At 38.7% G+C, this 14,235-nt stretch overlaps 1 protein-coding gene and 1 non-coding gene across 2 annotated transcripts; both read left to right on the forward strand.

Moving 5' to 3' along the window:
* The first annotated feature begins 3,950 nt into the window (after window positions 1-3,950).
* On the forward strand, window positions 3,951-4,058 carry LOC112780270 (small nucleolar RNA R71). The gene has a single exon (XR_003191118.1). It is a non-coding gene; the product is annotated as a small nucleolar RNA R71 (small nucleolar RNA).
* A 5,350-nt stretch (window positions 4,059-9,408) lies between these two features.
* On the forward strand, window positions 9,409-12,473 carry LOC112778490 (receptor-like protein kinase ANXUR2). The gene has a single exon (XM_025822801.3). It carries the CDS (start codon window positions 9,787-9,789, stop codon window positions 12,313-12,315), a length of 2,529 nt encoding a protein of 842 aa, XP_025678586.1. The 5' UTR covers window positions 9,409-9,786; the 3' UTR covers window positions 12,316-12,473.
* Window positions 12,474-14,235: the final 1,762 nt, after the last annotated feature.

The raw sequence follows: 14,235 nt of genomic DNA on the forward strand, positions 1-14,235 counted from the left end.
CTCATGTACTTCTTGTTCTTTTGAATTAAAATAATTTTCATTTAAGAGAGGCGATGGATTCATAGGACATTCATAACTTTAAGACAAAGTTACTAAATACTAATGATCATGTAATAAGACACAAACTTAGATAAGCACTTAACATAGAAAACGAAAAACAGAGAATGTAAGAACAAGGAATGAGTCCACCTTAGTGATAGTGGCGTTTCCTTCTTGAGGAACCAATGATGTCCTTGAGCTCTTCTATGTCTCTTCCTTGTCTTTGTTGCTCCTTCCTCATTGCTTTTTGATCTTCTCTAATTTCATGAAGGATGATGGAGTGCTCTTGATGTTCCACCCTTAATTGTCCCATGTTGGAACTTAATTCTCCTAGGGAGGTGTTGATTTGCTCCCAATAGTTTTGTGGAGGAAAATGCATTTGAGGCATCTCCGGGATCTCATGGTGCTGAGCTTCATGCGTCTCTTGAGCTCCATGAATGGGCTCTCTTGTTTGCTCCATCCTTTTCTTAGTGATGGGCTTCTCTTCCTCAATGGGAATGTCTCCTTCTATGTCAATCCCAGCCGAATTGCATAGATGGCAAATGAGGTGAGAAAAAGCTAACCTTGCCATAGTGGAGGACTTGTCAGCCACCTTGTAGAGTTCTTGAGGTATAATCTCATGAACCTCCACCTCTTCTCCAATCATGATGCTATGGATTATGATGGCCCGGTCTATAGTAACTTCAGACCGGTTGCTAGTAGGAATGATTGAGCATTGAATGAATTCCAACCATCATCTAGCTACAGGCTTAAGGTCCAGTCTTCTCAGTTGGACCGGTTTGCCTTTTGAGTCAGCCTTCCATTGAGCTCCTTCCACACATATGTCCATGAGGACTTGGTCCAACCTTTGATCAAAGTTGACTCTCCTTGTGTAGGGGCGTGCGTTCTCTTCCATCATTGGCAAGTTGAACGCCAACCTTACATTTTCCGGACTAAAATCTAATTAATTCCCCCGAACCATGGTGAGATAATTCTTTGGGTTCGGGTTCTTACTTTGATCATGGTTCCTTGTGATCCATGCATTAGCATAGAACTCTTGAACCATTAGAATTCCGACTTGTTGGATGGGGTTTGTTAGAACTTCCCAACCTCTTCTATGGATCTCATGTCGGATTTCTGGATACTCATTTCTCTTGAGTTTGAAAGAGACCTCGGGGATCACCTTTTTCTTGGCCACAACATCATAGAAGGGGTCTTGATGAGCTTTGGAGATGAATCTTTCCATCTCCCATGACTCGGAGGTGGAAGCTTTTGTCTTCCCTTTCCCTTTTCTAGAGGATTCTCCGGTCTTGGGTGCCATCAATGGTAATGGAAAAACAAAAAGCTTATGCTTTTACCACACCAAACTTAGAATATTGCTCGCCCTTGAGCAAGAAAAGAAAGAATAGATGAAGAAGAAGAAGAAAATATGGAGGAGAGGAGGGAGAGGTGTATTCGGCCAAGAAGGGGAAGAGAGGGTTGTGTTGTGTGAAAATGAAGAAGAATGGAGGGCTTTATATAGGGAAGGGAGGGGGGTTAAGGTTCGGCCATATGGGTGTGTTTGGGTGGGAAATTGATTTTGAATTTTGAAGGTAGGTGGAGTTTATGAGGTAGGTTTATGGGGAAGAGTGGATGGATGTTGAGAAGAGGGAAGAGAGTGAGTGGTGGTAGGTGGGGATCCTGTGGGATCCACAGATGCTGAGTTGATCCTGTGGGGTCCACAGATCCTGAGGTGTCAAGAAATTGCATCCCTGCACCCATTAGGCATGTAAAATGCCTTTGCATGTGATTCTGGCGTATAAACGCCGAATTGATGCTTGTTCTGGGCGTTCAACGCCTAGATGCAGCATATTTCTGGCGTTGAACGCCAGCCAGATGCTTGTTTCTGGTGTTCAGCGCCAGCTCTTCTTCACTGTGCATTTCTGGCGTCTGAACGCCAGGATGCTGCTTCTTTCTGGCGTTCAACGCCAGAAACATGCTCTGTTCTGGCGTTGAACGCCAGACAGATGCTCCTTACTGGCGTTTAAATGCCAGTGAGATCTTCCTCCAGGGTGTGATTTTTCTTCTGTTGTTTTTTATTCCGTTTTCAATTTTTATATTTATTTTGTGACTCCACATGATCATGAACCTAATAAAACATGAAAAACAATGAAAATAAAAATTAGATAAATAAAATTTGGTTGCCTCCCAACAAGCGCTTCTTTAATGTCAATAGCTTGACAGTGGGCTCTCATGGAACCTCACAGATGTTCAGAGCATTGTTGAGACTCCCCAACACCATACTTAGAGTTTGGATATGGGAGTTCAACACCAAACTTAGAGTTTGGTTGTGGCCTCCCAACACCAAACTTAGAGTTTGACTGTGGAGGCTCTAGTTGACTCTGTTTTGAGAGAGGCTTACTGTGCCTCTTTTCCATGTTTACAGAAGGATGACCTTGAGTTTTAAACACAAGGGAGTCCTCATTCAATTGAATGACTAGTTCGCCTCTGTCAACATCAATCACAGCTCTTGCTGTGGCTAGGAAGGGTCTTCTAAGGATGATGAATTCATCCTCATTCTTCCCAGTATCTAGGACTATGAAATCAGTAGGGATGTAAAGGCCTTCAACCTTTACTAACACGTCCTCTACTTGTCCATAAGCCTATTTTCTTGAATTGTCTGCCATCTCTAATGAGATTTTAGCAGCTTGCACCCCAAAGATTCCCAGTTTCTCTATTACAGAGAGGGACATGAAGTTTATCCCTGAACCAAGGTCACACAGAGCCTTTTCAAAGATCATGGTGCCTATGGTACAAGGTATTCAGAACTTTCCAGGATCCTGTTTCTTTTGAGGCAATGTCAGTTGATCCAGATCACTCAGTTCATTGGTGAACAAGGGAGGTTCATCTTCCCAAGTCTCAATACCAAATAATTTGGCATTCAGCTTCATGATTGCACCAAGGTACTTGGTAACTTGCTCCTTAGTAACATCCTCATTCTCTTCAGAAGAGGAATACTCATCAGAGCTCATGAATGGCATAAGGAGGTTTAATGGAATCTCTATGGTCTCTAGTTGAGCCTCAGATTCCTTTGGTTCCTCAAAGGGAAACTCCTTATTGATCACTGGACGTCCCAGGAGGTCTTCCTCCTTGGGATTCACGTCCTCCTCCTCTTTTGTGGTTTCGGCCATGATGGTCATTTCAATGGCCTTGCACTCTCCTTCTGGATTTTCTTCTGTATTACTTGGGAGAGTACTAGGAGGGATTTCAGTGACTCTTTTACTCAGCTGGCCCACTTGTGCCTCCAAATTTCTAATGGAGGACCTTGTTTCATTCATGAAACTTACAGTGGCCTTAGATAGATCAGAGACTAAATTTGCTAAATTAGAGGTATTTTGTTCAGAGTTCTCTGTCTGTTGCTGAGTGGATGATGGAAAAGGTTTACTATTGTTAAACCTATTTCTTCCACCATTATTAAAGCCTTGTTGAGGCTTTTGTTGATCCTTCCATGAGAGATTTGGGTGATTTCTCCATGAGGGATTATAGGTATTTCCATATGGTTCACCCATGTAATTCACCTCTGCTATTGCAAGGTTCTCAGGATCATAAGCTTCTTCTTCAGAAGATGCCTCTTGAGTACTGTTGGATGCAGCTTGCATTCCATTCAGACTCTGAGAAATCATATTGACTTGCTGAGTTAATATTTTATTCTGAGCCAATATGGCATTCAGAGTATCAATTTTAAGAACTCCCTTCTTCTGAGGCATCCCATTACTCACAGGATTCCTCTCAGAAGTGTACATGAACTGGTTATTAGCAAGCATGTCAATGAGTTCTTGAGCTTCTGCAGGCATTTTCTTTAGGTGAATAGATCCACCTGCAGAAGTATCCAATGACATCTTAGCTAATTCAGACAGACCATCATAGAATATATCCAGGATGGTCCATTCTGAAAGCATGTCAGAAGGACACTTTTTAGTCAGCTGCTTGTATCTCTCCCAAGCTTCATAGAGGGATTCACCTTCTTTCTGTCTGAAGGTTTGAATATCCACTCTAAGCTTACTAAGCTTTTGAGGAGGAAAGAACTTGGCTAAGAAAGCCGTGACCAGCTTATCCCAAGAGTTCAGGCTATCTTTGGGCTGAGAGTCCAACCACACTCTAGCTTTGTCTCTTACAGCAAATGGGAAAAGCATGAGCCTGTAGACTTCAGGGTCTACTCCATTAGTCTTAATAGTATCACAGATCTGCAAAAATTCAGTTAAGAACTGAAAAGGATCTTCAAATGGAAGTCCATGAAACTTGCAGTTCTGCTGCATCAGAGAAACTAATTGAGGTTTCAGCTCAAAGTTGTTTGCTCCATTGGTAGGGATGGAGATGCTTCTTCCATGTAAATTGGAATTAGGTGCAGTAAAGTCACCAAGCATCCTCCTTGCATTATTATTATTTTCGGCTGCCATCTCCTCTTCCTGTTCGAAAATTTCTGAAAGGTGCTTGCTGGATTGTTGTAATTTAGCTTCTCTTAGTTTCCTCTTTAGAGTCCTTTCAGGTTCTAGATCTGCTTCAACAAGAATGTTCTTGTCCTTGCTCCTGCTCATATGAAAAAGGAGGGAACAGAAAAATAATAATAGGGATCCTTTTTACCACAGTATAGAGGTCCCTATGTGAGTAGAAGAAAAGAAGAAGAAAAGAATGTAATGTAAGGAAAGAAACACAAGGGTGACGAGAGCAGAGATGTGAGGTGAAGAGAAGTGTTAGTAGATGAATAAATAAATAGAAGGAGATGAGAGAGAAGGATTTTTGAAAATTATTTTTGAAAAGAGGTTAGTGATTTTCGAAAATTAGGAGAAGAAATAAATTAAAATTAAAATTTGAAACAATTAGTTAATTAAAAAGAATTTTTTTTAAAAAAAGAGGGAGATATTTTTGAAAATTAGAGAGAGAGTGTTAGTTAGGTAGTTTTGAAAAAGACAAGAAACAAACAAAAAGTTAGTTAGTTAGTTGAAACAAATTTGAAAATCAATTTTGAAAAGATAAGAAGATAAGAAGTTAGAAAAGATATTTTAAAATCAAATTTTTGAAAAAGATATGATTTTGAAAAATATAAGATAAAAAGATATTTTTGAAAAGATATGATTGAAATTAGTTTTGAAAAAGATTTGATTTTTAAAATCACAATTAATGACTTGATTCACAAGAAATCACAAGATATGATTCTAGAACTTAAAGTTTGAATCTTTCTTAACAAGTAAGTAACAAACTTGAAATTTTTGAATCAAAACATTAATTGTTGATGATATTTTCGAAAATTATGAGATAGAATGAAGAAAAATATTTTTGAAAAATATTTTAAAAATTTTCGAAAATAAATAAGAAAAGTGAAAAAGATGTGATTTTTGAAAAAGATTTTGAAAAAGATAAGATTTTTAAATTGAAAATTTGATTTGACTCATAAGAAACAACTAAGTTTTAAAAAGTTTTGAAAAAGTCAACTCAAATTTTTGAAATTTATGAGTGAAAAAGGGAAAGATATTTTTTTTATTTTTGAATTTTTAATGATGAAAGAGAAAAACATGAAAATGATGCAATGCATGAAAATTTTGGATCAAAACAATGAATGCATGCAAGAATGCAATGAATGTCAAGATGAACACCAAGAACACTTTGAAGATCATGATGAACATCAAGAACACATTTTTGAAAAATTTTCAAGAAAAGAAAACATGCAAGACACCAAACTTAAAATTTGACTCAAGACTCAAATAAGAAACACAAAATATTTTTGGTTTTTTTTTTATGATTTTATGATTTTTTTGTATTTTCTTTAAAATTTTTTTTTCGAAAAACATATGGAAAAAGAAAATAAGAAATCCAAAATCTTTAAGAAGAATTCTAGGAATCTTTCAATATTAGCCTAAAGCTCCAATCCAAGGGTTAGACATGGCTTAATAGCCAGTCAAGCTTCAGCAGTACAAGCAATTCTCTAACATGTGGAGGCCTCAGTCCAAAAGAATTTAGACATGGCTCTAGAGCTAGCCAGACTTCAACATGCTTCATGAAATACTAGAATTCATTCTTAAAATATTTTAGAATAATTTTCAAAAACATATGAGAAATTTTTGAAAGATTTTTTTTTTAAAAAAAAAAATTTTGAAAACTTTTTCGAAAATAAAAGAAGAAAATTACCCAATCTGAGCAACATGATGAACCGTCAGTTGTCCAAACTCGAACAATCCCCGGCAACGGTGCCAAAAACTTAGTGCACAAAATTGTGATCTCAGGCAACGGCGCCAAAAACTCTGTACGCACGTCTTAATAAATCGTTTTTCATTCACAACTTCGATACAACTAACCAGCAAGTGCACTGGGTCGTCCAAGTAATAAACCTTACGTGAGTAAGGGTCGATCCCACGGAGATTGTTGGTATGAAGCAAGCTATGGTCATCTTGTAGATCTCAGTCAGGCGGATATCAAAAGGTTATGGAGTTTTCGAATAATGATAATAAATAACCAGAAAGTAAAGATAGAAATACTTATGTAATTCATTGGTGAGAATTTCAGATAAGTGTATAGAGATGCTTTCATTCCTCTGAACCTCTGCTTTCCTGCTATCTTCATCTAATCAGTCTTACTCCTTTCCATGGCTGGCTGTATGTAAGGACATCACCATTGTCAATGGCTACTTTTCATCCTCTCTGTGAAAATGGTCCGATGCGCTGTCACTGCATGGCTAATCATCTGGAGGCATCACCGTGGTCAATGGCTGCACCCTATCCTCTTGTGAAAATGGTCCAAATGCTCTGTCACAGCACGGCTAATCATCTGAGGTTCTCGATCATACTGGAATAGGATTCACCCTCCTTTTGCGTCTGTCACTACGCCCAGCACTCGCGAGTTTGAAGTTTGTCACAGTCATTCAATCCCTGAATCCTACTCGAAATACCACAGACAAGGTTTAGACTTTCCAGATTCTCATGAATGCCGCCATCAATCTAGCTTATACCACGAAGATTCTGATTAAGAGATCCAAGAGATACTCATTCAATCTAAGGTAGAACGGAAGTGATTATCAGGAACGCGTTCGTAGGGGAATGATGATGATTGTCACGTTCATCATATTCATATTGAAGTGCGAATGAATATCTTAGAAGCGGAATAAGTTGAATTGAATAGAAAACAGTAGTACTTTACATTAATTCATGAGGAACAGCAGAGCTCCACACCTTAATCTATGGAGTGTAGAAACTCTACCGTTGAATATACATAAGTGAAAGGTCCAGGCATGGCCGAATGGCCAGCCCCCAAAACGTGATCACAGGATCAAAAATACAATCCAGGATGATCTAATACAATAGTAAAAAGTTCTATTTATAATAAACTAGCTACTAGGGTTTACAGAAGTAAGTAATTAATGCATAAATTCACTTTCGGGGCCCACTTGGTGTGTGCTTGGGCTGAGCTTGAATGTTACACGTGCAGAGGCTCTTTCTGGAGTTGAACACCAGGTTGTAACGTGTTTCTGGCGTTCAACTCTGGTTTGTGACGTGTTTCTGGCGTTTAACTCCAGACAGCAGCGTAGAACTGGCGTTCAACACCCTTTTACATCGTCTAAACTCGGCCAAAGTATGAACTATTATATATTTCTGGAAAGCCCTGGATGTCTACGTTCCAACGCAATTCGAAGCGCGCCATTTTGAGTCTTGTAGCTCCAGAAAATCCACTTTGAGTGCAGGGAGGTCAGAATCCAACAGCATCAGCAGTCCTTCTTCAACCTCTGAATCTGATTTTTGCTCAAGTCCCTCAATTTCAGCCAGAAAATACCTGAAATCACAGAAAAACACACAAACTCATAGTAAAGTACAGAAATGTGAATTTAACATAAAAACTAATGAAAACATCCCTAAAAGTAACTAGATCCTACTAAAAACATACTAAAAACAATGCCAAAAAGCGTATAAATTATCCGCTCATCAGTTGGGTTGGCCCAATCGTCTGAAGAAGGAAGCCTTTGAGCAGGTTTGTGACCCAGGGCCTCCGTCTGACTTGTGTGTGAGAGAATGGGGGTGGTACCTGCAAGAACACTCCGATGCCTAAGTCAGCAAGGGAACGAAGCAAGTCTAGAGAGTATTGGGCTTAGTGATACCTGAGGAGTGTCAGTGTATTTATAGTGGTGAACCCATAACCACCGTTGGAGTAGTTCCACCTTTTAAGGGGAAATAACCGTCCCTTTATCTTAGGGAAGTTGGGATATGGCTCCTGGAAGTGGGTGGAGAGATTTTAGGGGCAGTTACTCATTTGAGTGAGTGCTTATCTGCCAGCTAACCTTCGTTCCCGACTTCTTTAGAGCAAGTCGTCGCAAGAACCGACTTCGCAGGACAAAGGTCAACGTAGGGTGAGGCTCAATCCTTTGGATTAGGCCTTTCGTTTGGACTTGGGTCTTAACGTTGGGTTAGGGTATGAACAAAACTTAAAAGTATTATGTTTGGACAAGATTAAAATAGTCTCAGTGATTATCTTTATTATTTCAAATAATATTTATATTTATTAAAATTTAGGATGTTCCTATTAGTATTGTGAAAATTGTTCCCTTTTACTATTTGTATTATTAAGATTTCGATTATCGTCATTAGGTTTGAGTTGATTAACAACTAATTTAATCGAAATTTTGTATATGATTATTCTACTTTCACAAGTCTAACAAAAATAAAATTTCTACAATGTCTATATATTTATGATATTGTAATAATTATGTAGTGAAAATAAAAAATAGAATTATCTTAAACAAGCAAGTTTATGTTTGTTTGGTTTTTTTTTTTTTTTTTTTTTTTTGCTTTCTTTTAATTATTATTTGGATTAATTGTATTGTTCATATAATTATCGATTGATATCGTGTAAAGAAAAAATATCAACATTACACATATAATTTCTCTGTATAAACGTGCATTTGAATTTAACATTATTGGATGTAAACATTAAAAATTTTTTTCAGATTATCTGTTGAAAATAAGTAAATAATACATGATGCATGGGCCTTCGACTAGTATGGATATGGATAGAGGGAAAATCGTTGCTCATGGTATGGCAAAAGTGGGTGGAACTATATGCTGCTTAGTTTTAGATGTTAGTAGTTTTTTAAGCAATTAAACGTATATGCCTAAAATTTTGTTATAACGTAATTAAATCTTCTTTAAAACTAATTATAGTATTTGATGCAATGTTAAATTTAGCTGATGCCAAGCCGTTCCAAATTCAAAGCATTATTTGCAACTCCTTCAATTACGACTCTTACTCTCCATCATCGATTCCCAACCGTCTCCAATTTTCTCAGCCATGAAACAATAACGCCATGAAACAAGAGGGGGAAAAAAGGTGACAAAACAAAAACAAAAAACAACAGCAAAACAATAACACTAACAAAATCAAAGCAATAAAAACACAGATACACACACACAGAGTTGGAATTGAAAGAACATACAGAACAAGCAAACATTGAAACACAAAAGAAGAAAACCCCCAAAAGAAAAACACACTATCCACCATTGTCCTCTTGCCTGGTTTGGCCTCTCCAACCCAGGTAGCTAGATCTATAGTTTTCTAAGCCTCTATGTATGAGTGACTTAATTAGGTAGCACCTTGATAAACACTTAAACTACTCCCACTTCATTTTTTTCCTTGGCGTACAGGACAAAAAAAAAAATAACCCAAATACCGTCATGCCACGTTAGTTTTCCACAATTCCTGTACGCCTCTCTCTCTCTCTCTCTCTCTTCGATCATATCTCTCTCTTCGATCATGAATAATATCCCCAGAACCAATAAGCTATTCCCATTCTTGTGCCTTGTTTGTATAACGGTATTGTTGAATGCAATTCGTGGTTCATCAAAACCAAACAAGGCAGAGTCACTGATCTTGGGATGCGGCTTGGAAGAAGGCGGTGGCAAAGATGCAGACGGAAGACAATGGGAACCAGACAACAAGTACGTATCAGGGGACAAATCGGTCATTTCAAAAGCTTCCTTCCAAGACCCTTCGCTTCTCTCCGTGGTTCCTTACATGACAGCAAGAATCTTCCCATCAGAAGCCACCTACAAATTCTCCGTTCAACCGGACAAGCGTTACTGGCTCAGGCTCCATTTCTACCCCGCTCTTTACTCTAATTTCGACCCTTCCAATTCATATTTCTCCGTAACCGCCAACGGCGTTGTTCTTTTAACAAATTTCAGTGCATCAATCACGTGTCAGGCTCTCAGTCAGGCCTACATTGACAGAGAGTATTCATTGGCACCTCTCAATTCCGACTCCCTCACTCTCACCTTCAAGCCATCGGAGAATCACAACGGCGCTTTCGCCTTCGTCAACGGCATTCAACTAATCCAGATGCCCGACTTGTTTGATACAGCTGCAATGGTAGGCTTTGCTGAACAATCAGTCGATTTAAAAGCTATGCATTCTCAGACCATGTTTAGATTAAACGTCGGCGGGCAATTCATATCGGCAACGCAAGATTCCGGTCTAAGCCGGATGTGGTACGACGACACACCATATCTCTTCGGAGCGGCAACCGGCGTCACGACCCAAGCTGCCAAAGATGTCATGATCAATTACCAATCCATGCCGCAATACGTAGCTCCTCCTAGTGTTTACTCTACGTCAAGATCCATGGGGGAGGATAAGGATGTCAACCTTCACTACAATCTCACATGGGTTTTTAGCGTGGATCCTAATTCCATGTACCTTATTAGGTTGCATTTTTGTGATTACTACTATTCCAAAGTGAATGAGCTCGTCTTCCAGATCTTTCTCAACAACCAAACGGTTACAAATGTATTTGATGTGATTGCGGTGTCAGGTGGAAAAGGGGTTCCAACGTATAAAGACTTCGTGGTGTATACCCAAGGAAATGAAGGCTTTAGCAATAACCTTTGGCTTGCACTTCACCCTTCGGTTGAGCAAAAACCTTCGTATTACGATGCATTGCTTAACGGGGTTGAGATTTTCAAGGTCAATGACACAGACTTGTCCGGTCCTAATCCTCTGCCTTCCGCAATGCTGGAAGAGCACGAGGAAAAGGAAAGGAGCTTTGCAGAAGACGACGACGGCATTTCCGCTGCCATTAAAAAGCACATCGTCATAGGTGGAGCTGCAGGGGGTGCTGGTTTCGCCGTGGTCGCTGCAATTCTTATAGTTGCTCATAGGAACAAAAAGAAGGCTCCAGCTTCTTACTCCAACACTTCAAGTTGGTTGCCCGTTTATGCGAACACGCACACCAATGGGACCAAATCCACGGTGTCAGGGAAGAGTAACGGCGGTGGTAGCAACCACTTGTCAGCCATGACTCAGGGACTCTGCCGGTACTTCTCGTTACAAGAGATGAAGCAGGCAACGAAAAATTTCGACGAGTCGAATGTTATTGGCGTTGGAGGGTTTGGCAAAGTTTACAAGGGCGTCATCGACAATGGCTTCAAAGTAGCAATCAAGAGATCAAACCCGCAATCAGAACAAGGAGTGAATGAATTTCAAACAGAGATAGAAATGCTTTCCAAGTTAAGGCACAAGCATTTGGTTTCGTTGATCGGATTCTGTGAAGAAGGTGATGAGATGTGCCTTGTTTATGACTACATGGCTCTTGGCACCTTAAGGGAACATCTTTACAAGGGAAACAAACCATTGGAGACTCTAACATGGAAGCAAAGGTTGGAAATATGCATTGGAGCCGCAAGAGGGCTTCATTACCTTCACACTGGGGCCAAATACACAATCATCCATAGAGATGTAAAAACAACTAACATCCTTCTTGATGAGAATTGGGTTGCCAAGGTCTCGGATTTCGGTTTGTCAAAAACCGGTCCAAACATGAATCAAGGCCATGTTACCACCGTGGTGAAGGGTAGTTTTGGATATTTGGATCCAGAATACTTTAGGAGGCAACAGTTGACTGAAAAGTCTGACGTGTACTCGTTCGGGGTGGTTCTGTTCGAGGTGTTGTGTGCTCGGCCCGCATTGAATCCAAACCTTCCAAAAGATCAAGTTAGCCTTTCGGATTGGGCTCTTCAGTGCAAGAGAAAAGGAACATTGGAGAACATCATTGATCCTTGTCTGAAAGGGAAGATCAACCCGGAGAGCTTGAACAAGTTCGCCGATACTGCCGAGAAGTGTTTGTCCGATTGTGGACTCGATCGTCCCTCCATGAATGACTTGTTGTGGAACCTTGAATTTGCTCTCAACTTGCAAGAGAATCCTGATGCTTCACATGATGAAATTCATCAGTTTGAAGAAGTGAACTTGAATGACAATAATGACATGGCGGCACATGCTACGTAAACTTGAGCCTTAGAAATGACTAGTTTAATATTCTTGGTGGCAAATGTATTTTTCAATCCGCAAGCCAAACACTAATTCGTCTTAAATTAGTTTTTTTTAAAAGTTTGTCATATAGAAAAAAGACGAAGTTTGCATTGTAACTTTTTATTTCCTTCTAATTTCTATTAATCACTTCTAATATTAATATTAAAAGTAAAAAATGTAACAATTGTATATTATATTGTATATACCATTTCTCTTTCACACATGTCTCGAGAGAAAAATATAAAAAAAAATAAAATAAAAGATAGCTTCTGTTGAAGATAGAAAGTACCTGTTTGGAGTTCATGATATAAATACTTGCAATTTGCGTTACTTTGTAAGGGGTTTTTTTTAGTACTTTATTTTTAAAGAGGTGATTGCTGTTCATGATATAAATACTTGCAATTTGCGTTACTTTGTAAGGGTTTTTTTTTTTAGTACTTTATTTTTAAAAAGGTGATTGCTTCCATACAATTACTAATTTATACATACTCATACGAAATAAAAGATGAATAAATAAAAATTTATCACATGAGCTATATTTATCTACATCAACATTTTTTTATTTATATTTTAAAAATTATTATATTATTATATATACAAAAATACTCTGATTAATAATTATAAAAAGACAAAATATATCTTTTCAATTATTTTGTTAAATAACTAAATATTTTTTTATTTCTATCACAGAAATTTTCTGTTTTCAATAACAACTAAAATAAAATTCAAATCATCAAATCATTTCAAAAAAAAAAAAAAACAATTAACTTTAAAAATAATTCTAATTTTAAAAAAAATATGTTATTTGTGTTTGTTCTTGTTTTTTACCCTAACTCACTGTTCTTGTTCTTTACTCTATCCTACCTAAAAAAATCAATTCTCTCAGTCATTTTCTCCCTCTCCTTTCTCGCTGGTTGCTTCCCCAACTTGTCTCCGCTGCATGCTCTCCTGCTTCTCGCCGTCCTGTTATCGCCCGTGCCCTGCCTTGTCCCGCCTTCGCCGCCGTCTTTCGTGCCATCGCGCTGTCGCTACCCTGCCTCGCGCTATTGGGCTGTTGATGCCTTGCCTCATGTCGTCTAAGGTATGTTAGCATTTTTGTTATCGATTCACAAGGTATATTGGTCTGTAAACACAAAACCTAAATTTTCAGTTTGTGAAAATCAATGGATACAAGAGAGACAGAGAGATAAACCTTTCACCCAAGAGTGTGGGTACACTTTATCCCAGGAAATACGACGGGCACTATTTCCCATGAGTGTGGCGGGCACTATATCCCGAGAGTGTGGCGGACACTATATTCTAAGAGTGTAAAGGTATGCCAGAGAGACGATATCCGGGTTAGCTGCCGGATGTGTCGGGTTTCGACGATATAACCGACACGTGAGCTCACGGCCAGTAGCATAAACATACATCATATGCATATGTGTGCTTTGTTTGACTGTGCATTAATTGGGCTTGCCTTTGTGATTATTATGCTCACTTGCTAAATTTGCTATATGCTGTAACTATATTCTACTTGTGTTTGCTTTGTCTGCATTGCTTGCCTGTGCTCTGGAGTTTTGGAGGGACGAAGGAAGGTGAGAAGCTAAAAGAATCAAGTTAAATCAAGTTAGAATTTTAAGACCCTTAGCTGACCTACCTTATTTATGGTTGAAAAGTATAGCTTTAAGGTTTAAATCTGAGAGTCGGAGTTCTAGGATTGCCTTCGGCTTTCCCCATACCTTATATGTTAGTTATGTGGGCACTTTAAAAATGTTGAGAACCTTAGGTTCTCACCCCATACATATTTTGTGATTTTCAGATGTAGGACGTTAGACACCTCGCTAAGGCATACTGGGAGCTTCTAAAAGCGAAGGAATTTTATGTTTTAGGCCTCTATTTTAGTTTATGATGTAT

Source organism: Arachis hypogaea, chromosome 19, assembly GCF_003086295.3.
Source record: "Arachis hypogaea cultivar Tifrunner chromosome 19, arahy.Tifrunner.gnm2.J5K5, whole genome shotgun sequence".
Taxonomy (NCBI): domain Eukaryota; kingdom Viridiplantae; phylum Streptophyta; class Magnoliopsida; order Fabales; family Fabaceae; genus Arachis; species Arachis hypogaea.